This window comes from Thamnophis sirtalis, unplaced genomic scaffold, assembly GCF_051295495.1.
Source record: "Thamnophis sirtalis isolate CommonGarterSnake01/CBP01778 unplaced genomic scaffold, rThaSir2_p1.2 scaffold_3, whole genome shotgun sequence".
NCBI lineage: Eukaryota > Metazoa > Chordata > Lepidosauria > Squamata > Natricidae > Thamnophis > Thamnophis sirtalis.
Window position 1 is genome coordinate 29,450,183 of NW_028261383.1, and position 26,774 is coordinate 29,476,956.

Below are 26,774 nucleotides of genomic sequence, written 5' to 3' on the forward strand. Positions count from 1 at the left end.
TCAAGTGACACCCCTGCCCTTTCCAACGCCCTGCTCAAGCAGGAGGCCCAATACCATTTCATACTAGTGACTGTCCAGTCTCTTCTTTAAAAAACTCCAGTGATGTAGCAACCACAACTTCTGGAGGGAAGCTGTTCCAATGGTTAATTGCCCTTGATTTGTTTCCATCCATTGTTTTGTTGCAGAAAATGACAGGCGTTAGACTTCTCAGGATACAGGAAAAGTTTATTTGGCAGCCAGGTTCAGAAAAGCTAGCCCATGTCTTAGCATTGCAAGTTCTGAACAACCTTAATTATCGAAGCACGCATTCTTATACATTCTCAAAAGCATTGCAACATGGAAATACTTAACACATTTCTTAGTGGTTACCTTGAGGAGAAAACCTTATAAGGAGATGAAGGTCTTATTTCTCCATTTGTTTCAGGTATGGCTTATGTGTTATTAACGAACTTTAATTGAACTTTGTGGTTTGGACTTTTAACACAAGTAGGGACGATGGCAAGAACATCCTGTGGTTAGTGAATGGGGACACTTCCTTTAAGTAACTTCTAACTGTCCCTGTCTATTGCAAGTCCCAACTCTTGTCTATGTGACTTTTAATATAGAAGTAAAGGGGTTCTAAGAGGCTGCCCAGCCTGACCCAGTAGGTTTCACACTTAATGTCCAAATCTCACTTTATGGCTGCTTTAGTTTCTTGCTGTACAATCTGGTGCTTTGGAAAATAAATTGACATCTTCCTCTTTGTGGGAACCAACTCAAACACTAGAATACTACTATACACTCATGGAATATCTTTTTAAACTGACAAACACATTAAGGTCTCATAGATATTGCTTATTTGATTCTTTCATATGTTGGGCTTGAAATATTGTTTGTTATATTCTCCCCCACAGCAATTGTTTAATATTGGTATATTATTTCATTGTCTTCATTCATATAATTGATTTCAAATATTTCTATACAAACTCTTTAGTTGGCTGAATTTCTTTCAGACATTTGAAATGCAGAAGTTGGTTTAATAACCTTATTTAAAGCAGACCCAGTGCCTGTGGAGACTCAAGGGAAGATTTGGGGTGGGGGAGGAACTATGGGGACCCCAATGGATTGTAAATGAGCATGAAGTATCAGCAGTGGTGAGTTTCAAATAATTTCACCACCGGTTCACTAAAAATGTTAATATGTGTGCTTCCACCATGCGCAAAGCTTGGCCAAGCAGCCTTTCGGGGCCTGCTCCTGTCCATCTCTGCTCTCCGGGGCACCAGATGCTTCTCTCCGCACTGTTGGGAGAGCGTCTTGTGCACTTTAACAGCTGTGAGCCAACTCTTGTCCCTAAGTCCCATCCGAATAGTGCTGCGGCTGAGAGAAACAGCATTCAACATGATTGCTGCTTCTCTGTGCTGCAGTGCTTTCTGGATGGGACTTAGAGAAAAGATGTAGCTCACAGCTGCTAAATTGTACAAGATGTTCTCCCACCATGAGCAGCAATGGAGAGAAGCAGCTGCTGACCCAGGGAACACATAGGTCCCATGAAAATGAAATCTGTCACTAGCTCCATTTCTTCCCCATCTATATGCCAGGAATTGAGAGGGCCAGATGCCATGATCTTACTTTTCTTAATGTTAGGTTTCAAGCCAACTTTTGCACTCTCCTCCTTCACTCACATCAAGAGGCTCTTCCTCCTCACTTTTTGCCATTAGAGTGGTATCATCTGCATATCTGAGGGTGTGGATATTTCTCCCGGCAATCTTAATTCCAACTTGTGATTCATCTAGCCCCATCTTTCTCATGATGTGTTCCAGTGGTGGGTTTCAATTTATTTAACTACTGGTTCACTTGTACATGCACACATTTGCTCGCAAGTGAGGCTTCTGAGCATGCGAAGAAGTGTCTGGGCAGGTAGGCAGAGCTTCCTGCTCCTGCCACTATCAATTCGCCCGATTTGGGGCAAACTGGCAAAAATTCACCTGTGCTGTGTTCTGCATATAAATTAAATTGGCAGGGCAACAGTATACAGCCTTGCCTAATTCCTTTCTTAATTTTGAACCAATCTGTGGTTCTGAGTCCAGTTCTCACTGTTGCTTCTTGACCCACATATAGGTTTCTCAAGAGACAAATAAGATGGTCTCGCACTCCCATCTCTTTAAGAATTTACCACAATTTGGTGTGGTCCACACACTCGTTTGACTTTACAATCCAGAATGTCTGGCTTATGGTCAGTGATCACCCGCATCATCTTTTAAGATTTTGAATAGCTCAACTGCAATACTATCAGCTCCACTAGCTTTGTTGTTGCTCAGACTTCCTAAGATCCTTTTGACTTCACATTCCAGAATGTCTGGCTTGAGGTCCGTGATCATCCTATCGTGGTTATTGGGGATGTTAAGCTCATTCTTCTTTGGTTCTTCTGTATAATTTTGCCACCCTTCGTAACCTCTTCTGCCTCTGTTAGGTCCCTGCCATTTTGGTCCTTTATCATGCACATCTTTGTATGAAATGTTCTCTTCGTATCTCCAAATTTCTCAAAAAGTTCTCTGGTGCTCAATATTCTATTGTTTTCTTCTATTACTTTCCACTGTTCATTTAAGAAGGCATTCTTATCTCTTCAAGCTATTCTGCATTCAGTTGGGTATATCTTCCCCTTTCTCCCTTGCCTTTCACTTCCTTTCTTCCCTCAGTTATTTGTAAAGCTTCCTCAGATAGTCATTTTGCTTTCTTGAATTTCTTTTTCTTTGAGATGGTTTTAGTTGCTACCTCTTGTACAATGTTGTGAACCTCCATCCATAGATCTAAGGAATCAGATTTAATTCCTTGAATCTATTTGTCACTTCTACTGGATGTATGGATTCATAAGGGATATGATTTAGTCCATACCTGAGTGGCTTAGTGTATTTCCCTATCTTCTTCATTTTAAGTCTAAATTTTGCAACAAGAAGCTCATGATCTGAGCCACAGTCAGCTCCCGGTCTTATGTTTACTGACTGTATAGCGCTTCTCCATCTTTGGCTGCAGAGCACATAATCAATTTGATTTCTGTGTTGACCATCTGGTGATGTCCAAGTGTAGAGTCATCTCTTGGGTTGTTGGAAAAGAGTGTTTGTAGTCTGTGACATGCTTCATTTTGTACTCCAAGGCCAAACTTACCTGTTATTCCAGTTACCTTTTGACTTCCTACTTTAGCATTCCAACTCCCCATGATGATAAAGAGATCATTTTGGGGTTAATTTTATAAGGTACTTTAGTGCTTCATAGAACTGGTCAACTTCATCCTCTTCAGCACCAGTGATGTTGAGTGGTTTAACTTGGATTCAAACTGAGAACATTCTGTCATTTTGGGAATTGTGCTTTTTCTACTCTACTATTAACTATGAAGACTACTCCATTTCTTCTGAGGGATTCTTGCCCACAGTAGTATACCTGTTGATCATCTGAATTAAATTCACCATTCATGTCCATTTTTATTCGCTGATTCCTAAGACGTCAATGTTTAGTCTTATTATCTCTTGCTTGTCATCTCATCTCTGACCACATCCAGCTTGCCTTGATTCATGGATCTTACATTCCAACTTCCTATGGAGTGTAGATCTTTACAGCATCAGACTTTCCTTTCACCACCAGATACATCCACAGCTGAGCATCCTTTTGCCTTTGACCCAGCCACTTCATACTTTCTGGCGTTACTAGTACTAGCCCTCTGCTGAGTCTGTAGTACTAGTACAAAATGGACCAATTTCAAGCTCTACAGCTTACTGTTTGGGCAGCACCAGTAACGAAAACAGCTGAAGCATAGAAATCCTATGTGCTGCGTGAATCAGCTGAGCTGAACATGCAGAAATTTAGGACAGGCTAGGATGGGGCAGGTGGGGGGCAACTGATCTCAGGAACTACATAACTACATATGTATGTATATACACACACACACACACACTTCACATACTTTGTGAATTTAAAACCTTTCAGCTCTTCTAATATTTACTCTCTGACTTTCAAATTATTTGGAGAAATTTACAAGTGATGCATTCAAGGCAAATCTGAACAATTTAAAACTTGGAATTAATTCCATTTTCCTTTATACCTGTGGAATTTTATAGATGCTCATGACATTAGATATATGATCAAAGAGTTCAGAATCCATCTCTTCAAGAACTGCTAGCAGGTTCTTTTGTCTTCCACAACTATAGTTTGGGACGTTCTCCTGTCCTGTAGACAGCACATCCAGCATGGCCTCATATGTCATTCTTGCACTGAAAAAGTTCTGATAGATGTTGTAGCCCAGAGTGATGTTGGATAAGAGCCAAGGATTCTGGTTGACTTCATGAACAGCCAACAAAAAGGGCAGAATGTAGTAGAAGTTGTTGTTGTCACTGCAACATAAGAAATTTCATCATCTTTTTTGCTCTATATCAACGATTTATGTGATCAACTTAACAGCAATTGTGTTCTTTTTGCCAATGACATCAAATTATTCAATTCTACAGATAATTCTGTTGTTTTGCAAAGTGATCTCAACTATGTGTCTGAATGGCATCTATTTGGCAACTTCAAATTTTGATTAATAAATGCTCTATTTTACCTATTGGTAAATGTAATCAGAGTGTCAAGTATAAGCTAGGTGGCATTAATATAGCAGATTACACTCACTTTATCAAGGACCTAAGTGTATTTATCACTGATGATTTATGCTCCAAAGCTCACTATAACAGCATTGCTAAAAAAAGAATTAAGAGTTCTCAACTTAATTTTGCAAAGTTTTTTTTCTGGAAACATTGTATTGTTATTAGACGTTATAAAATTTAAGTTAGACTAATTTTAGAGTATTGTTCAACTGTTTGGAAACCCCACCATATATCTGACATCAGTACAATCAAGCAGGTTCAGAAGTACTTTGCGAGAAAAGGCTTCTTGCATTCTTCTTGCACTCTTCTGTACAGAATAGAATTCCTTATGCTACTAGGCTCAAAATTCTCAGCTTGGATAACTTAGAACTGCGTTGCATGCAGTCATATCTAGGTATTCCATACAAAATTATACGTAGTAATGTTTTACCTGTAAATATCTTTTTCTGTTTTAATTGCAATAATATGCATGCAAACAACCGCTTTAAACTCCATGTAAATTGTTTCTAAACTTGAATGTAAAAAATATAATTTCTGTAATAGAGTTGCCGAAGTCTGGCATGCACTACCTGACTCAGTTTTTTCAGCTACAAATTTTCACAGTTTTCAGTCACAAATTGACTTTTGTGGACCTTACTTTATACTTAAATGGTCAGTAGAAGGAGTGTGCATAAGTGCACGAACAGGCCTATTTTCCTTGTAATTGTTTTTTTTTATTCTCTTATTCTTGTTCTTGTTTTTGTTTGACCAATTCCAATAAATAAATAGGCAAAGCCAGAAGCCACGAGACCGGCTGGGAAAAAATCAGGCTCTGCTGAGCCTTGCAGAAACCCAGCCAGACAAATCGCTGTTGGGGGGTCTTCAGACTGAAAACCTGTCCTTGAGGGACAGAGGAGAAGAAGGGACGGCTCTGATGACCTAGAGGAACTGGCAGTTTCTTGGGACGTCAGAGAAAAACCTTCAAACTGGCAGTGGGGGCAGCAGCCATAATTGAATAACCGGAGGACTTCCTGGGGGCGTGGCCTGTTGCCGAGGAGCGCTCCACCGAGCTCCTCAGAGACCTGGTCTGTATATCTAAATAAGATCATAGATAGCACCCCTTTTTGGCTAAGAAAGGGGCAGGGAGGATAGCTCCGTAGACTAGGGTCTATTCGTAAGCCACAGCCTTTTTTTTTTTGGGCTGTGGAAGAGATTAGATCCAGCCGAAGCGGAGCTTTTATCTCCGGCCAGTTCTTCTCAGCTGCCTTTTTTTTTTGGCAGCCCCAGACAGGCTAGCCCCCCCCAGGACAAAACAAAGTTTTTTCAAGCTAGAATTGATACGGGAGGGTACCACCCCTGTGAGATTTATGCTTTTATTACTATCTTAAATACCAGCTCCATTCGTCTTAAAGACTTCTTTGTTTAAATAGACTTCAAAATGGCGATTTCTCTCCGTGGATGATTACTGGATGTACTTAGCCGGGTTTATCTTCCTGCAGACTGCTCCTTAACAAAATAAACTCTTTTTCTTTGGAAATAGAGGGGAGTGAAGCGCTGCTTACTTGTTTATTTATTATGGCACCCAGATCAAAGAAGCGTCTTGCTACAAATGTATCTAAGGAATTTAAAGAATCTTTTCTGGAAACACAGCCTTTGTCTCCTACGCCCTCTACTGGAGAAGTTTTAACACAGGAATATCTCTTTAAAATGTTTAATGCCTTTAAACAAGAAATTCAGGAATTTGTATTGCAACTTTATGATGATTTAAAATCTAAAGTTAATCAAATGAAGGCGAATACGTTTGCAGCCGTGTCTGCCCTCTCAGATTACTCTGCTGAAATAGAGAACAAATTGGAAAGTCTGGAGAAGGCTAATTTTAATTTGACTACCAATATTCAAATTTTACAAGAAAAAATTAGAAACAACGAAGATCAGCTTATGATGTTAAATTTTAACAGGAAGGCATCTGCAATTAGAGTCAGAGGATTCCGTGAAAAGGAGCAAGAGGATTTGAAACAGACCTTTGCTGAAGCCTTCAGCCATGCGCTGGGAAGCCCGGGACTTAACTTTGATTGGCAGATTCGGAAAATCTATCGCCAGAACTCATTGATAGCGGAACAGCGACAACTCCCGAGGGACATAATTATACATTTTTCCACAAAAGAAGCTAGAAATGCGATTGTGCAAAAGTTTCATAATAACGGTTTTCGAGTTGAAGGCCAGGACCTGATTGTTTTCAAAGATATTCCTTTTCAGATGTTGAAGGCAAGAAGGAATTACACCTTTTTAACTAAGGAGCTTAGGAGTCAACAGATTCGATACAGATGGGAGGCCCCTGCCGGTATTACAGTTACATTTGAGAATCAAAGATTTCGTCTTAACTCTGTTTCGGAGGCTCAAGATTTCTATTGTAGGATTCTGAAGGCGGGTCTTCCTGACGCGCTTGGAAGAGAGGAGAGACAAGCGGAAGGAGAAAGCAAACGGCTGGTCATGCGGCTGCAAGATGGAGGGGGCAGCCCCTCCTCCCTCAGAGAAGCAGAAGAACGCAGATCGAGAATTTAGATACCTCAAAAGACTTCCTAAAGTTGAGGACTGAATGGGGGTTTGAGACCTCTCTCCGGTAGAAAAAGTGGACTAATTTTTATCAGAAGGGAAAGCTGGGTGAAACTACTTTGAGCTAGATTCTAAAGTAACGTTAGCATAAATTTGATAGTGGTTAAAAGAATGCGGAACGATTTATGTTGTTTAAACTTTGTTAGATGGGACTATTTTAAAATAGAAGGTTAACTGACTCTTGCTGAAAGTATTATTTGAATATGATCCATGCTACTTAACTTTTATTTGAAGGGAAAGTTGGTTGTAATAGTTCTGAGTTACTTTTTAAATAAACGCTAGTATAAATTTGATAGTGGTAAATATCAGACAAGCAAGAGATGAGGGTAAAATGCATGTGGAATGAACTACGTTATTTGTGGTAAATATCAGACAAGCAAGGGAAGAGGGCAAAATCTACGTTGTTTAAAGCTTATTAGAACAGGAAGCCGCCTGGGAAGATAACTGTAAAAAGAATGCAGAATGACTTATGTTGTTTAAACTCTGTTAGAAGGGACTACCTTAAAATAGAAGGTTAACTGACTCTTGCTGAAAGTATTATCGGAATATGTGGAATGATTCATGCTACAATTCATTCTGAGTTATATTTTAAACAAATGCTAGTATAAATTTGATAGTGGTAAATATCAGACAAGTGAGGGATGAAGGTAAAATGAATGTGGAATGAACTAAGTTATTTATTATTTTGAATTACTGTTTGAAAAAGGGGTAAAGAAAGATTATTTACGTTGTTTAAATTTTACTAGAAGGGAAAGTTTGATTACTTGTCTGTAAAGTTATATTTGAATATATGGCATGAACCACGCTGCTTAAATTTTATTGGAAGGGATCATGAGGTTTAGGAAGGGAACGGGAGAGTCTACAGAAGGTTGGGGTAAATAGCAAAGAAGTAAGAGACGAGAATAAAATATAGATAGAATGATTTATACTATTTAAGCATAGATAAAGATGGGGGGCTGAGATCAATACAAGAGTGGTTTCTTTTTTTTCTTTTTTTTCTTTTCTCTTTTCTTTTTTTCCTTTCTCTGCTTTTCTTTTCTTTTGATATATACTTTTATTTTTTAATTCATATGTATACAAGATATTTTAGACAGAAGGTAGTGCCAGGTGTGGGCCCTGGGAAGTCGGGAGGATTAGGGATGGGGATTGTGGGGGGTGGGGTGGGGGGGTGTTAACATAGTTTTAATAAGAACAAGAATGTATTTATATACGGTGGTTTTTTTTTTATCATTATTATTATTATTTTTTCCTTGGTTCATTTTACTTTTATCAGATCAAACAACACTCGAATAAAGGCATACACCAAGGAGGGAGGTAGAGGGAAAGAAGAGGGAGGAGTAAGGAAGGAGTAAGGGGAAGGTAAGGAGGGTGTCCGGGGATTAAGGGGAGAAGGAAGGATTGAGGGGAAAGGGAAGTAGGAGGGGAGTGTTAGAGGGAGAAAGGAAAGTTGGAGGGGGTAGATGGGGTGTATGGAGGATGCAAGGGTGGGGTTGTGAATGATGAGTTGTGTTTTCTCTTTACTTGTTCGTTTTATTCCCTTTTTCTTTGTTTTTCTTTTTTTTCTTTTTTTTTTATATAGTAAATACCCTGTATATAAATGATTGCAAATGGAATGTGAAAATTGAATAAAATATTTTTTGTTTAGCATAATTGAATAACCGCTACAAAGCTGGGGCAACTGGACTAAGTTATTGTGTAGGAGTGGTGCTGGGAACAGAGTGTTGAAACTGGATGAGTGATTGACCAACTCACAGAGAAAGAGAAAAACTGATCTTATTCTTTAAAAAAGTCCTGGAGCGGAATTAGCGGCTAACTGATATTCAGGGAATGTTATTGAAAAATTGAGAAAAGGAAGCAGCGGAGGTTAAGCACCAAAGCCTCAGAGGATTTTGTCTTCTGCAATTTGGAAGTGAAGAAAAATTAACAACTAAAAGGAAGAGCCCAGGGGGAAGTCTCTTTTCTTCTTATCTGAATCTATTCTTGGTGGATTAAAAGCGTTTTTGATGGCCATTGACAGCTAGCTGGGGATTGTATTGCGGTTTGGAGAGAGTCATTTACCGAGCAGCAGAAAATAGAAATATAAAATAAAATAAAAATGGAAATATAGTGAAAGCATTAGCAAAGGATGATGGTTACAAGTACCTATACATATTGGAAGCAGATAACATCTTGAATGGAAAAGTCAAAGAGTCAACGCAAAAGGAATACATCAGGATGGTCCGCAAAATATGAAAATCAAAGCTGAATGCTGGAAACATAACTAAAGGCATTAATGCAAGGGCAGTTCCAGTGGTATGCTACTCAGCTGGAATCATCAACTGGACTTTGGCTGAACTGGAAAACATGGACTGGAAAACTCACAAACGTTTGAATGTGTACCATGCTTTGCATCCAGAAAGTGCCATCCACAGGTTGTACCTGCCAAGAAAAATAGAGGGCAGGGGGCTATTGCAAATCCATCAAACTGTAGAAGAAGAAAAATGAAGTTTGAATGATCATGTGAACCAAAGTGCAGAAAAATTGCTGCAGACTGTGAAAATGGAGAACAGCATAAAAATAACAGAAACAAAGGTAGAATATAAGGAAAAACAGCTGGATGACAGATTAAATAGATGGAAAACCAAAGCTTTGCATGGACAGCTCTTGAGAAACATTGAAGGAAAGTTTCAAAGTCAAAACTGTTTCATATTTAATATGTGAATGCAGAAAAATTGCACAAACTGATTACAAAGCTAGACAGGACCAAGCTGCTAAATTAATCCACTGGTCATTATGTAGAACATAAAGTGGAAAAAGTTATCAAAAATGAGAAGGTGAAGTTCTTCTGGGACTTTCGAATACAAACGGATCGTCATTTGGAGCACAACATGGCAGATATCCCGGTTGCAGAGGGCCAAAGCATACAGTTTATTGATATCGCTGTTCCAGGTGTAAACGCTGTAAATTAGCTTGTTACTGACTTCTTTATGAAGTGGTGATATTTCCTGTCTCTTACATAGGAGATCCTCCCCGCCTTATTTTATGTAAGCCGCCCTGAGTCCCCTCAGGGAAAAGGGCGGCCTATAAATTCTAATAAATAAATAAATAAGATCTAATGGGGAGCCAAGAGATGACGCTATAGAAGTACAATACCACAATGGCTGAAGGTGAAGGGCTAAACAAAATCTGAGGAGGTGAGCACAGGGCCATTGCTATGTGACGTGTAGGTATGAGTTCTTTTGCTAAGTTTGCATCTGTGACCTTTCTCCATTGCACCCTCTAAAACTATTTAATGGAGTATAAGTTAATTAGTTACATATATTGCCTGGACAATCAGTTGCTTCAAGGATGAACATTAATCTGAAGCGCTGATTCCAAAGGTGTAGACTCCAAGTATGAACTCCAAAGATACGGGCCAGCTGTGGGTCCTGACAGAATCCATTGGTGATCCCTGTGCTATGAGACTTCCATCAGGTTTGAAGACAGGTGTCACCAAAGCTGATGGAAAACCATGCATGCCATGACAAAATCATACCCACAATTATTACTACAATGGACTCGGTACTTTGGAAGGCCACCACCACCACCATTACAGCCTTGGTCAGCAAGGAAGACACAGCGACTGAAAAAACAACACTGAAAATGGTTTGTTGAAGGAGAAACACCATTTTCATGGGGTGACCAATAAAGAGAAGGGAGATCAAGAAAGAAAGCAGGAGTGAAATCAGGAGGATGTAGGTGAGTTTCCGATTGTTGGCTTTTTCTATGGGAGTTTCTTGATATTTAATGAAGATTCCCAGAATAAAGGCCGTAGTTATGGTTATGGATAAAGCAATGACAAAGAGAGTCAGGATGATCCCCAGAATTTCTTTGTAAGATAAGAAAATTATAATTTTAGGGACATTTTTATTTTGCTTCTAATTGGGAATACTGAACATCTGGACACTTTTCACAATGGGCTGCATTTGAAAAACACAAGCAACCCACAATCCCCACAATTTTGTAATGTGGTATAACCTTAAAGATTTACTATAAAGGTTGTCTCATTGTCAGACTGTCTAGTCTTTTCTTTCTTTTTTAAAATATAATTTGTATTATGCATTTTTCTTTATTATACATCACATTTCCATTTCTGCAATGACAGGCTACGGTCGTTATCAACTCTCTTTTAAATATATATAGTATTATGCACTATAATTATAACCATTATTCTCATAGTCATACATTGTAGTCTCTTTTCAATATACACAATATTCAACGTTATAGTTATATCCATTAATCTCATAGTTATACCATAACACTCTATACACTTATCACTCTATATCTCTCATGGTAAATCTATGGCATGCGTGTGATAGGTGGCACGCAGAGCCATTTATGAGGGCACACGAAGCATTGCCCTGGCAGCTGCAGCACACCTGTGTGCTGGCCAGCTGATTTTGGTCTTGATTTTCACCCTCCGGAGGCTTTAGGGAAGCTTTCTGATGCCCCCAGAGGGAGAAAAACTGCCCAATGCGCAAATTGGATGTTTGGGAATGGACCTCCGGGTTGCCCGTTGATCCGATTTTCTCAGGCTTTTTCTTTTCAGGCTTCTTTTCACTTACATATAGGTCTTATGCTTCTAGTTGTTCTTATTTCTGTCTGTCCTTTCTGTCCTTTTGTTCTTGCACTTTCTTGTTCTGCCCACTCCTTTCCCCACCATCACTCTTTCTTTTTGAGCTAAAGCTTTTCTTCTACTTGAAATTCATGCAATTTATCCAAGGTATCGACCTTAATTTTTTTGTCTTGCCAGGTAACCAGAATTCCTTCTGGTATCAGCCAATTGTACGTCACATTATATTTAATCAGTTGTGCTGTCAAGAATTGATACTGTCTCCTCTGCTCTCCTCTCCTCTCTAACTCCCTTGGTATTTGTTTTAAGATCAGAATTTCTCTCCCTTTCATGTCTAGTTCTTTTGTATATTTCATCTCTCAGCATTTCTTGGTAAACCTCACATGCATCTCTTTTGGCAATGTTTGCCTTCTTGTATAGTTTGTATGGATTCTGAATATTTTGTCTAGTTCTTGTACATCATGCTTCTTTTTTCTGTAATACTCCAGCCAGCAGCTCTATCATCACCTCAACCAGAGCTTCCTCTTTCTCTTCCGCAATATTATGAAATATCAGAGAATAAGCTGCCTTTTCCATCGCAACAAAGATACTGTCTCTTCTAATTTTCTATTAGCCTGTGTTGGCTTTTGGTCCATTTCATCCATTTCCCCCCGGTTTGCTCAGCCCTTATTTCTATTTTTTGTATCCTCTATTTATTCTGCGCTATCATTTGCTGGTAGTTCCCTATCTTTTCATCCATATTACGTATATCCCTCTTCATCTCCTCCAATTCATTTTTGGTCTCATCAGGGTATTTTGACGTAACTTCCTGACTTTTGATCATGGCTTCTTGGATCAATAGTAGCATCGCTTGCATACTCTGCATGGAGCTTGACTTCTTGAGGCCCAACTAACACGCCTCAATTGTTGATTAGATGGGATTGATGCCTCCGATGATGTTGCTGATGAGGATGTAGATGAGGTTTTCTTTCCTATCTTTGATATGTTCAATGCAGGGGTGGATTTCAATTCTTTTTACTATCTGTTCTGTGGGCATGGCCTATTTCCTGGGCGTGGCTTAGATGTCATGTGACTGGATGGGCATGGCCAACTTGATGTCACTCACCAGGAGATGTCACGGATTGGGTAAAATGTGGTGAAGCTCACTTAACAACGCTCTTGTTTAGCAACCAAAATTTTGGGCTCAATTGTAGTCATACGTCAAAGACTATCTCTGCCTTCCTCTGCATGGCAGCCTTGTGCTAGTCAACTCCTTCTCCTTTCTGGCAATTTTCCTGCCTGTTAGAGGGACCTAAATAATCCAGACAATGTAAGGTTTCCTGCTGCAGCAGGGGTTTGGACTAGATGACCTCTGAATAGCCTTCTAGCTCTAAATTGCTGTGCTGTTTTTCTTTCTTTTTCCTTCACTCTGTGGGAAGCAACCAACACCCCTCCCCCAATTAAATATTACTTCCAGAAAGGCTCATTCCACATGCCTGCCAGATTGATGATGAGATAATGCATCTATAGAAAGTTTGGTTCCATTCACAAGCCGGGAATCATCCAAACCCTTTTTGAAATGCAAAGCCCATTCTACACAAACCCCTAAACTTCAAAAACATAGAACCATAGAAGAATCCTACCTTTTATCCATTGTTGTTCAGTTGACCCAGAAACCAACTGTTGAATGTCACTTTACAAACTTCCTTTTGAGCTTTTCAATTTAAAGTATGTTTCAATTTAAAGTTTGCAGCATTAAAACTTTTGGATTTCAACTCCCAGAATTCCATAGCCAGCAAAGCAACCTTGGCAATTTTAAGACTTATGGACTTCAACTCCCAGAATTCCACAGCCACGCATGCTCGGTTCCAATTTAAAGCAATAGCATTTTTTTTCTACTTTGCTGAATACCGGTTAAAAAGTGAGATTCCTTCTTTCTTTTTATGTCTTTTTATTTCTCCCTTCCCTTCCTTCCACCCTCTCCCCCCCTCTTTTAGTTTTAAAACCTCTTTTCCCTTGCCTGAACAGGGCTTTAAAAAACTTCTGACAGAGGTTCGTGGGCATGGCCAAACCACCATTACTACCGGACTGGTCCATCACGCCAGATTTTCACTATCTCTTATGGCATACCGGAAAGGCCCAGATGGAACCCACCTCTGATTCAATGTACTTGTCATCTCTGATAATCAAAAAGTACTTCTCAAAAATAGCAACCACAGTAATTATTTTTACACAGTTTAAAAATATTTCCCAGACTCCCTGGTGTATCACCTTCAACTCTCTCATATTATATTAGTAAAAAAATCTCAGGAAAGATAAGCCCACAATCTCAAAAGTATGTATGTATGTACATACGTATACGTATATGTATATGTATATGTATATGTATATGTATATGTATATGTATATGTATATGTATATGTATATGTATATGTATATGTATATGTATATGTATATGTATATGTACATGTACATGTACATGTACATGTACATGTACATGTACATGTATATGTATATGTATATGTATATGTATATGTATATATTAGATTGCAAATTTAATAATTAAAAATTAAGTATTAATCATTACTAATCAATTACTCATATACCTTAAGAGTAAGCGCTTTCTCCATTTCTTCTTCCTTCAACAATCAAATTTATAGTCCACATTAAATTTATTCACACTGTTACTATTGTAGTCCTTTGGGAGTCTTTTTACAAAATTAAAGTTCATAATCCATCGAGGCCCCAAAACCCATCAGCTCCCAAAGCTTTTCCCCAAAATAATATCTAGATAGATGTATAGTTTCTAAGTTCACCAAGAATATTTCTCTTCTTTTTTCACTTTTCCACATTCAAATTGGTTAATGTCCTCTCTGAATATCACAAGAGTCTTTATGGAGAATTTATAAATATTGCATCAGTCACTTCCCTTTTGTATGCACTTTTCTGGTCAGTATAGATGGTGACCTTGTTCTTTTTTAAAAGCTGGAAGGTTTCTCCTTAACTGTTTTAAATCCGACATTAGTCCAACAACAATAATAGGAAGCATATTCCTAGCAGTCTTTGATTTTTTAAAAGTTCTTTAAAAAAACTTAGTCTAGGCTTTTTTCTAGTTTGGTCTCCCTTTTTTTTTTACAGTCGCTCTGTTAATCTTTTCCAGATATTTCAATAGCTCTGAAAGCTTAGTTGCCGCTATTCTCATGGAGGAAAAATGCTGCTCCACTCCATTTTTGAATCCCACTTTCACAGTTTTCTAGTGCTATATCAGGGGAAATTTATTTGCAGAAGATTAGAGATTATTCAACCAGGGCAGCCATGTTCCTCTTTGATTTTTATCTTCCTTTCTCTCACCAGCTTTGGGTTGGCCATGATGACCATCTTCTCTCCAGCTGGCTCCAAGGGGTTTCCCTATGTCCTATCAAGAGATTGCCTTTCTCCATATAGTCTTTGGGGCTTCCCCTCTACCTTTGCTAACCCCTCTGGGGTTAAAGTTGCTCTGAAGTTCATGTTGATATTTTATCTATTCTTAATATATATAATGTTATCTGTTTCTCTGTTTTTCTCTTTCCTGATCTCTCCCATGTATCTATCTATCTCATTTATCTAACTATGAGTGATCTAATATTATCCAGCCAGAAGAGATCATTCAAATATATACAGTATTTGAAATAAACTATTTTTGAAACAAAGTCAGAACATCATCAAAGAAAATAATATACAACACGGATATGGTTATTTCAAATAGTTAGAGTTGTTTTAACAAATTTTTACTTAGTTATTATAATTAAAAATTCATATGGAATGAAGAAATATAAGCAACAACACATAAAACATTACTTCAAACTATGTGATTTTATACTGCATGTAAACTGAACAAAAATAAAACCCAATATAAGGAGCCTTAGTGAGTTTTCATCATCAGATGTTCTTTGGTGTTCAGGGCAGGTCTCAGGATTATAATGTAGCATTTGGGGATAAAGATACAGCCCAGTAAACCCAAACTGGAGGCCAGGATGGAGAAGATCTGTACAGCCACCATATATTTCCCCTTGGTGCTTAGGTAGGTGGGGACAAAGGAGATCCAAACACTGCAAAAAACCAACATGCTGAAGGTGATCAGTTTGGCTTCATTGAAGGTCCCTGGCAGCTTCCGAGCCAGAAATGCCACAAAGAAGCAAATGGCAGCCAGGAAACCCATGTAGCCAAGAGCAGAGTAGAACATGGTGACAGAGCCTTCATTGCATTGCAGCAGGATCTGTCCTGGTTGGGAATGAAAGTCAGAATCTGGGAATGGGGGAAAGATTCCCAGCCATATGATACAGATGCATACTTGAATACCAGAGCAGGATAAAACAATAGAGTTGGCCAGACTCTTCCCCAGCCATTTCCTCATGACACTGCCTGGCTTCGTGGCCAAAAATGCAACTACCACCATAATCGTCTTTGCCAGCAAGGAAGAGACGGCAACTGAGAAAATGAAACTGAAGGTGACTTGCCTAAGAAGGCAAGTCACTTTCTTGGGATGGCCAATAAACAGAAGGGGGGTCAAGAAACTAAGCAAGAGGGAGATCAGAAGAATGTAGGTGAGGTCCCGGTTGTTAGCTTTGACTATGGGAGTTTCTTGGTATTTAATGAAGATCCCCAGAATAAAGGCAGTGGTTAAAGTCAAAGCAATGACAAAGAAAGCCAGGATGAATCCCAACAATTCGTCATAAGATAAGAAGCTTATAGTTTTGGGGACACACTGATCTCGCTTCTTATTGGAATACTTGTCATCTGGACACTTTTCACAATGGGCTGCATCTGGAAAAAAATGGTTAGCATGTATCTGTTCCTGCAACTGTAGGAGAATGAAAACCACATCAGAAATTGATTACTTCATTTTCAAGAAATAACATAATATTTCTGCCCAGGGATATCCACAATATACAACATTAGTTAAAATTATCTACACTGTTTTTAAAGGCTGAAGATGAATGTGATTATCAGCTCTCAAATCTTATCCTCTTTCCTAAAACCAAACAAGAAAGTAACAAGTCAAATGCTCACATTATCATACAACTTTTGGTGTCTTTGAAAGATTTGGGAATGCTTTAAGGAAGTTTATGTTTTTCTTGCTTCTTTATCCAACATTCCCCCAAAACAATAGAGAATATTTATTATATCCTGATTGTTTAAATTCTTTTTGGAGCCATCTACTGTACCTTCTTTCACAGAGTATGTTCCTTCCATACACAGAGAACATTCGTAGCAGCAAACTGGGGCTCCCTCTCTCACAAGCTTGGTGTAACCCAGGGAGCAACTTGCTGTACATCTTGAATAAGGCACCATCTAAACATGAATAGAAAGATTATTTCAGGAAAATGTATGAATTCGAAGGGTTTACTGAAATCAATTGCTTCCAGAAGGCCAGGAGCACAACACTAAATACATACCTATTTCCCTTGCTCAGCTGATAAAGGAGGAGGACCTTGTGGCTTAGTGGTTAACACATCTGCCTAAGATGTAATATAGCACAGGTTCTAATCCCAGTAAGGGTATGGCTAGCTGATGAGAGCTGAATAGCTTGAAATAGATTTATATTAGTCTCCCTTTATTTATTTATCAGCACAAATACAACACAAATGTAACAAAGGCAACAGTAAAAATATTGGGTTTCTGTCTGGATGGTCTCTTGTGACGAGTCGATAGACAGAGAATGGAAGCAGTTAGCTTCTTCCCATATTTGGGCATGCCAGGCATTGTAACAATAAATACATACCTATTTCCCTGTCTCAGCTGATAAAGAAGGAGGACCTTGTGGCTTAGTGGTTAACACATCTGCCTAAGATGTAATACAGCACAGGTTCTAATCCCAGTAAGGGTATGGCTAGCTGAAATATATCTAGATCTGTGCTATACTAACACAAATACAACATGCATACATACATACATACATACATACATACATACATACATACATACATACATATATTATATGTATATATGTATATGTGTATATGTGTATATGTGTATATGTGTATATATGTATATATGTATACATGTATACATGTATACATGTATACATGTATACATGTATACATGTATACATGTATACATGTATACATGTATACATGTATACATGTATACATGTATATATGTATATATGTATATATGTATATATGTATATATGTATATATGTATATATGTATATATGTATATATGTATATATGTATATATGTATATATGTATATATGTATATATATATAAAGTTACAACCCCTGGTATGCCCAAATATGGGAGGAAGATCACTACTTCCATTCTCTGTCCTTCGGCTCGTCACAAGAGACCATCCAGACAGAAACCCAATATTTTTTACTGTTGCCCTTTTGTTAGCACAAATATAATATATGTAATGTATATAATATATATATATATATATATATATATATATATATATATATATATATATATATATATATATATATATATATATATATATATATATATATATATATATATATATATATATATATATATATATATATATATATATATATATATATACCACCCCTGCCCACCTGCCTTGGCTCTATGCCATACTATTTAGGCATGTTTTTGTGGCCCGTCACATGCACGCAAGTGCTAGCGCGCAAGGCCAGGTGCTTGCATGGAAGGGGTGCCCAGAAAGCAAGCAGACACGTGTAGGGCAAATTGGTGGTAACAAAATGTGAAGCCCACCACTGATGTAAATGGCTTTTTAAGGTGCCCTCACTTCCCTCACCACATTGTTAATGATATCTTTCTCTTATGCAGTTCAGTGGACTAAACCCTTCATATTCTGGATTGTCTCCCAGACAACTGATCTTTGTTTCCCCTTGAAGACGTTTAGCTTCTCAGTTCCAGGAGCTTCTTCAGTTCTGACTGGGGTATGGAAGGATTTATATTCCTTGCAGTCATCTGGTGGTTTCTCAAAGTTGTTGAGAAGTTGTTATCTCCGCCATCAGGGTCACCTGAATAGTCCAAATGGGTGTGGAACCTTCCTGCAATTGCTGAATTTTTATCCTTATAGTAAGCAAGTAAACTTAAGTAAGAAATCTGGGCATGGCTTAGCAGTATTAAGCAGTCTGCTGCTCTGTGAAGTAAACTATCAGTCTATCTGGGCTTGTCTGCTGATATGAAACTAACTGCTTGTGTTTGCCTGTAACTCTCCTGCCTTGTTTTTACTTGGAAGAACCACCTCTTGCTATTGTACATTTATTCATCTATTCTTACGTATATAAAGAAATTAATGAATCCAGCTGAATTGGTTATCTGTTTGTGGTTTCTGGATATGAATTGGTGCAACAAACTCTGACAATATCTAATAAATTAATGAGGCTTTCTCTTATTTGGAAATTATCTCAATCATCCTCAATAAGTATTATTTCTTATTGAGCAGAAACAATTCCACATATCCCAGCAGCCTCAACTACTTTGTGAAACTAACTAATTGTGTTTGGCTGTAACTCGCCTGCCTTGTGTTTACTTGGAAGAACCATCTGTTGGTATTGTACATTTATTCATCTATTCTTACGTATATAAAGAAATTAATGAATCCATCTGAATTGGTTATCTGTGTGTGGTTTCTCAATATGAATTTGTGCAACAAACTCTGACAATATCTAGTAAATTATTGAGGCTTTAAATTCTCTTATTTGGAAGTTATCTCAATTGTCCTCAATAAGTATTATTTCCTATTGAGCAGAAACAATTCCACATATGGAGATAAACAGAAGAGCAAAATCCCAGCAGCCTCAAATACTTTGTTAAATAATGTTGGCCATTGGATGGCACTTTGATTGACAGAAATCTTCACTTCCAAGGAGGCTTGTCTTTCTACAGTCCCAATTTTCACCCCTGCATCTGATTTGTTCAAAAGTGATGTCCACTGCATGATATCAAAGCCACCAACAGGAATTCCATTTTCTTCAAAAGAAATCCCATCTCTGGAAATATTGTGATGTTGGAAGTTTCTCAGGAACCTATGAAGCTGCAGAAACATAGAAAAAAACATGACAATTTGAGCCTTTATTCAATGTGATTCTTGCTATTATTCTGGTTTGGAGATACTCTGAATAATTCAACCTCTTCAAACCATCTGAAACATTGATTCAGTATTTCATGGAAAGTTTTTTTTCAGTTATTCCCCAGGAATTTACAGATCTTTCTCAAAAAACTATGTCACATGGTCAAGCTCGCCCTAAAAAGTGACATGTTGGGCGAAGAGGACCTCATACACGACTCTCACTCCATCAAGGACCAAGGACAACTCATCTCAAATGATCTAAGCCCCAGAGCTCACTTTAACAACATTGCCAAAAAGCATTAATAGTTGTTAATCTAATTTTGCAAAGCTTCTTCTCCGGTAACATTGTACTGCAAACTAGGGAATACAAAAGGTTTGCCAGAGTAATTCTCAAATACAGCTCGTCTGCCTGGAATCCACACTCTAAATCAGACATTAATACGATTGAGCAGGTCCAGAGGTATTTTACGAGAAGACTACTCCACTCCTCTACTCAAAATAGAATCCCTAGAATAGGCTTGAAATTTTGAGCTTGGATAATTTGGAACTGCACCAGCAGCAGCCAGATCTAAGCATAGTAGACAAAATTGTTGGTTATAATATCTTACCTGTCAACAACGTCTTCAGCTTGAACCTCAACAATACACAGGCAAGCAATCGATACAAACTCAAGGTAAACCGCTCCAAACTCAATTGCAGAAAATACAACTTCAGAAACAGAGTGGTCGCCACCTGGAATGCTCTACTTGAATCCGTTGTTACATCCTCAGACCTTCACACCTTCAACATTAAACTGTCTACTATGGAACTCACCCCATTTCTAAGAGGTCCATAAATGGGGCGTGCATAAGCGCACCAGCATGCCTACCATCCCTGTCCTACTGTCCCCATTTATTTCTATTACAATACAATACAATACAATACCATATGATAGCAGAATTGGAAGGGACCTTGGAGGTCTTCTAGTCCAACCCCCTGCCTAGCTAGGAAACCCTATACCATTTCAGACAAATGGCTATCCAATATCATCTTAAAGACTTGCAGTGTTGGGGCATTCACAACTTCTGGAGGCAAGCTGTTCCACTGATTAATTGTTCTAACTATCAGGAAATTTCTCTTCATTTCTAAATTGCTTCTCTCCTTGATTAGCTTCTTGTTCTACCCTCAGGTGCCTTGGAGAATGGTTTGACTCCTTCTTCTTTGTGGCGACCCCTGAGATATTGGAACACTGCTATCATGTCTCCCTTAGTTCTCCTTTTCATTAAACTAGACATACCCAGTTCCTGCAACTGTTCTTCATATATTTTAGTCTCCAGCCCCTAATCATCTTTGTTGCTCTTCTCTGCACTCTTTCCAGAGTCTCCACATCTTTTCTACAATGTGGTGACCAGAACTGAATGCAGTATTCCAAGTGTGGCCTTACCTAGGTATTATAAATTGGTATTAACACTTCACGTGATCTTGATTCTATCCATTTTCATTGTTCATATGCAGGTTCCTATTTATATTGCTATCTTGTACATGTTTGACAAACTAATAAATAAATAAGTAAGTAAATAAATAAGTAAAGAAGTAAGTAAGTAAGTAAGTAAGTAAGTAAGTAAGTAAGTAAGTAAATAAATAAATAAATAAATAAATAAATAAATAAAACATTCTTGAAAACATGGAATAGTTAACACCACCATCAGGTGGCTTTGTAACTGTCTCACAAATTACATTCAACATGTAGTCCTCTGGGGAACCTCATCCACTTGGAGGGAAGTAAGCTATGGGGTACCCCAAGCTTCCATTTTAGGTCCAGCACCCTTCAATGTCTTCAAAAAAGATCTAGGCGATGGAATTGAGGGGGAAGTCATGAAATTTGCATACAACACTAAACTGGCAGGAATAGACAACACCCCAGAAGACAAGCTCAAGATCCAAAAAGAATAATATAAAAATAACATATTGAAATATTGAATAACTAAATAATGAAAGATTATAATTCAACAAAATATGTGTATTATTACCGGAACAATATAAGATTGCCAACTGTAGTAACTATGATGAATATTATTTTATTTCTACCAAAATGTAAGACACTCAGGTGCCACACTGTTCACACATTGATATGTTTGTAATAAATTAAAACATAAAAAAAACATGAGGAAGAAAGAAGAGTCAGTTTAATGTCAGGGTTCCAAGTAATATCCCCATATTACAGGACTCTGAGGCAAGCCGGTTCCTCAAATATCAGTTTTATTGGACATATCAAATAAGCATATAGGATGGTGAAAACTTACTCTAAATGTTTCCACAGTTTTCATCTAATTAAAAGTAAAAGTTTTCCTCCCCTTTCCAAACAATCGGTCACATGGTCCAATCAAGGTGTCATCTGGTTTCTGGTAACTAGACCAATCCTCCCGCCAGCCATCGGTGGGAATGTCCTTGGTTCCCAGGAGAGAATATTTTGTTTTGGCTACAAACCCACAGATATATCTCTTACCCCCTCCTTATCCGTCGACTCCAGTGTGGCAACACCGAAGCTTCAAAATGGCCTCAGTCAGGTCAGCTTCAGGGTTGACCCTCACTCTCAAATAGCACAAATTGGGCAACTGCTCTTTGGAATCTCTCACCCCTTTCTATATTTAATTCAATATTGCAGAATTGGAAGGGGACAGTCAATTAAACCTCAAAGGAGAAGACTTACCTGCCATGGCTGTACAATCTGGGGTGATTGATGGTATCCAGCTCGCATTCTCCTCCTACTCCTTTGGGAGGAAGAGGCAGCATTGAGGACCCAGGCCACAACTTGAATTATTTGGGAAATACTGGAGGAATCCTGAGACAGGATTCTTGCAATCACATCACGGGGTGGGAATTCCCAGTTGTCTTTTTCTCTGCATTTTTTCCAAACTTTCTTAGATAACAGAGGACTTGAATAGGAACATTGGAATGCTTCTTTTCCATATGACAGGACCATAGATTCATAAGATTTAGAGTCATAATGCTGAGTCCTTCTCTTTCTCTGGATGAGGAAGGAAAACAAAGCATGTTTATTTTGGAGATCAACCCAGAGGTCAAAAATACCTACACTGGAATCTGTCAAAGTTGTTGCAATCCACACCCTTCCCACAGTCGATGTATTAGTCATATCAAATGTTTGTATTATTGCTGCTAATGTTGCTGAGGCTTGAAAGTCCAGTTGGCATACTATAATTTTTATATGACTCTTCATAAGAGAAATGAACATTTTCCTTTTCTCTTGGAGGACAGGATCCCCAGCACTTGTCTGCATATTTACTTCTGGGACGGTTCCTGAGAGGACAATGCAAATCCCATTTTTTAGAGATAAAACTTCCAAACATCTTTTGAATTTTTCTCCTTTTTCATTGTACTGAGAAAGGAGGCCGATCCACGTCCATTGGAAATGCAGAAGAAGCTGGACAATGGCTGAGTAAGGAGGTTCTTGGTTTGGGGTCAACCGATATGAAAAAGGAAAATGATGATTTTGTTCAGTCATTTGGTTGATGACACTGAAGTTGATCTAAAGATAAAAGAGAAGGTATTGGTAGTTTGTGCCAGTTTTAATGATAAAAGTCAGATGGTAAATCTAAGGGCCTTTTCCCACGGCTGAGAGAAGTTTCAAACAATAACTTCATGAACTTTGCTAGTTCGCTTGATGTCCTGTATTTTTGCCTTGTATGCTCCCTTTGAAACTAGGGAGCTCTGAATTATCTGTGGGTAAGGTTCATGGGTGTTACTCATAAAGCACACCCTCCTGGTCACATTATAACTCACCCATTCACTCAGTCCATTAGTCAATCAGAATAGATTGGGGAGCCTTCTAGGCAAGCAGGAGACCTTATACCAGGGGTATCAAACTCAAGGCCCAGATCTGGCATGCAGGGTGCTTAGACATGGCCCGTGGGGCTGCCCTGAAAATAGCCCACGGTGCCTCTGCCAGGAAAAAGGGAGCTAGAGTATGCTCCCCCCCATTGAGCTCTGTTTTTACTGGTAGAGGATTGCAGGAGGCTGTCTCAGCTGAAAATGGAGCTTGGAAGCCCATTTGAAATTGTTTCATTGTTTTCATTCATATAATTGATTTCAAATATTTCTATACAAACTCTTTAATTGTCCGAATTTCGTTCAGACATTTGAAATGCAGAAGTCAGTCTAATAATCTCACTTTTAAGCACACCGAGTTCCTGTGGAGACCCAGGACAGGATATGTGTTTGGGGGGAAGCATATAGGCAGATGGGCGGAGCCCCCAGCCACCACCACTACCGGTTCACCTGATCTGGGGTGAACCGGCAGAAACCCACCTCTGCTGTTTCCTGCATATAAGTTAAATAGGCAGAGCGACTGTATGCAGCCTTGCTGAACTCTTTTCTTAATTTTGAACCAATCAGTGGTTCCATGTTCGGTTCTCACTGTTGCTTCTTGACCTGCATATAGTTTCTCAAGAGACAAATAAGATGGTCTGGTACTCCCATTTCTTTAAGAACTTGCCACAGTTTGTTGTGATCCACACAATCAAAGACTTTAGCATAGTGAATGAAACAGAAGTAGATGTTTTTTCTGAAACTCCCAAGCTTTCTCCATGATCCAGTCTATGTTGGCAATTTGAACTCTAGTTCCTCTGCCTCTTTGAAATCCTGCCTTTACTTTGCTAGCATGTGAAATGAGTGCAATGGTGCAGTAGTTTGAATATTATTTGCCCTTCTTTGGGATTGGATTGTAAACTGACCATTTCCAATTGTATGGCCACTGTTGAGTTTTCCAAATTTGCTGGCAGAATGAGTGTAGCACTTTTACTGCATCATCTTTTAAGATTTTGAATATCTCAGCTGCAATACTATCACCTCCACTAGCTTTGTTGTTGCTCAGACTTCCTAAGAACCTTTTGATTTCACATTATAAAATGTCTGGCTCGCGGTCCGTGATCATCCTATCGTGGTTATTAGGGATGTTAAGCTCATTCTTGTATAATTCTGCTGTTTAATTTTGCCACTTCTTCTTAACCTCTTCTGCCTCTGTTAGGTCCCTGCCATTTTGGTCCTTTATCATGTCCATCTTTGCATGAAATGTTCCTTTCATATTTCCAACTTTCTTGAAGAGATCTCTGGTCCTCCCTTTTCTATTGTTTTCAATTTTTTTCCACTGTTCATTTAAGAAGGCGTTCTTATTACTTCTAGCTATTCTCTGGAATTCTGCTTTCAGTTGGGTGTATCTTCCCATTTCTCCCTTGCCTTTCACTTCCTTTCCTTCCTCAGCTATTTGTAAAGCTTCTTCAGACAGTCATTTTGCTTTCCTGCATTTCTTTTTCTATTGGATGGTTTTAATTGCTACCTCTTGTACAACGTTGTGAACCTCCATCCATAGATCTAAGAAATCAGATCTAATTTTTTAAATCTATTCGTCACCTCTACTGTATATTCATAAGGGGTATGATTTAGTTCATACCTGAGCGGCTTTGTGTTTTTCCCTATCTTCTTCATTTTAAGCCTACATTTTGCAACAAGAAGCTCATGATCTGAGCCACAGTCAGCTACTGGTGTTATGTTTAATGTCTGTATAGCGCTTCTCCATCTTTGGCTGCAAAGCACATAATCAATCTGATTTCTGTGTTGACAATCTGGTGATGTCCAAGTGTAGAGTCATCTCTTGGATTGTTGGAAAAGAGTGTTGGTTATGACCATCGTATATTCTTGACAAAATTCTACGACCCTTTGCCCTGCATCATTTTCTACTCCAAAGCCAAACTTGCCTGTTATTCAAGTTATGTTTTGCCTTCCTACTTTAGCATTCCAATCCCCCATGATGTCATTTTTTGGTGCTATAAGGTGTCGTAGTGCTTCATAGAATCCTCTTCAGCACCAGTGGTTTGGACAGAGACTTGGACTGCTGTGACCTTTAATGGTTTGCCTTGGATTGAAATTGAGATCATTCTGTCATTTCATGGATTGTATCCCAGTATTGCTTTTTCTACCCTTTTTTTGACTATGTCGGCTAGTCCATTTCTTCTGAGGGATTCTTGCCCACAGTAGTATATCTGGTGATCATCTGAATTAAATTCAGAAATTCATGACCATTTTAGTTCGCTGATTTCTAAGATGGCGATGTTTAGTTTTGTCATTTCTTGTTTGACCACATCCAGCTTGCCTTGATCCATGGATCTTACATTCCAGGTTTCTACGGAGTGTTGATCTTTACAGCATTGGACTTTCCTTTCACCACCAGATACATCCACAGCCGAACATCCCTTCAGCTTTGACCCAACTGCTTCACTCTTTCTGGCACTACTACAATTAGCCCTCTGCTCTTTCCCAGTAGCATACTGGACACCTTCTGAAGTGAAGGGCTCATCTTCCAGAGTCATATCTTTTTGCCTTTTGGTAGGGTCCATGGGGTTTTCATGGCAAAGATAGTGGAGTGGGTTGTCATTTCCTTCTCCAGTGGATCACGTCTTGTTAGATCTCTCTGCTATGAGCTGTCTGTCTTGGGTGGCCATGCATGGCCTAGCTCATAGCTTCATTGTGCTGTTCAAGCCCCTTCATCATGTCAAGGCAGTAAGTCATGAAGGGAATATATGTATATACACACATACCTACATATAATACATGTGTGTGTGTGAACATACAGTGGTGAACTGCAACCAATTTATCAACCGGTTTGGTGAGCGTATGCTTTTCGTGCATGTGCAGTGTTCAAAATATTTCAACTTTACAGCCTACCTTCTAGGGAAACCCCAATAAATAAAACAGCTGATTCACATAAATCGTCTGTGCCACGTGAATCAGCTGAGCTGAAAAATGCAGAAATTTAGGACAGGATAGGGCAGATGCGGGTGGGCGAGGCAAACTGATCACAGGAACTACATAACTACATATGTATGCACAAACACACAGACACAGACACATATTTCACATACTTTGTGATTTAAAAATTCTTTCAGCTCTTCTAATATTT

The 26,774-nt window shown here is 38.7% G+C and overlaps 2 protein-coding genes across 2 annotated transcripts in view; both read right to left on the reverse strand.

Annotated features, from left to right (window-relative positions):
* Positions 1 to 12,643, reverse strand: part of LOC148047765 (uncharacterized) — a 32,630-nt gene extending 19,987 nt beyond the window's left edge. The window contains exons 1-2 of the mRNA XM_087708142.1: positions 12,510 to 12,643; positions 4,073 to 4,361 (exon numbers count right to left, since the gene is read on the reverse strand). Of these exons, the coding sequence (XP_087564268.1) occupies positions 4,073 to 4,361; positions 12,510 to 12,643 (423 nt within the window). The remainder of the gene's footprint in view (positions 1 to 4,072; positions 4,362 to 12,509) is intronic.
* A 3,033-nt stretch (positions 12,644 to 15,676) lies between these two features.
* On the reverse strand, positions 15,677 to 26,184 carry LOC148047766 (vomeronasal type-2 receptor 26-like). Its single transcript, XM_087708143.1, has 4 exons — positions 25,987 to 26,184; positions 19,637 to 19,786; positions 16,980 to 17,106; positions 15,677 to 16,578 (listed from the first exon to the last, which is right to left on the reverse strand). Exons 1-4 carry the CDS (start codon positions 26,182 to 26,184, stop codon positions 15,677 to 15,679), a joined length of 1,377 nt encoding a protein of 458 aa, XP_087564269.1.
* Positions 26,185 to 26,774: the final 590 nt, after the last annotated feature.

Coding starts and splice junctions, on each gene's coding strand:
- LOC148047766 (XM_087708143.1), bottom strand. CDS start 26,184: ATGACTCTGGAAGATGAGCCCTTCACTTCAGAAGGTGTCCAGTATGCT. Junction 19,787..25,986: donor ACTCCGTAGAAACCTGGAAT/GTAAGATCCATG, acceptor ATGTTTCTGCAG/CTTCATAGGTTCCTGAGAAA. Junction 16,579..16,979: donor AACATACTCTGTGAAAGAAG/GTACAGTAGATG, acceptor ATTTTTTTCCAG/ATGCAGCCCATTGTGAAAAG.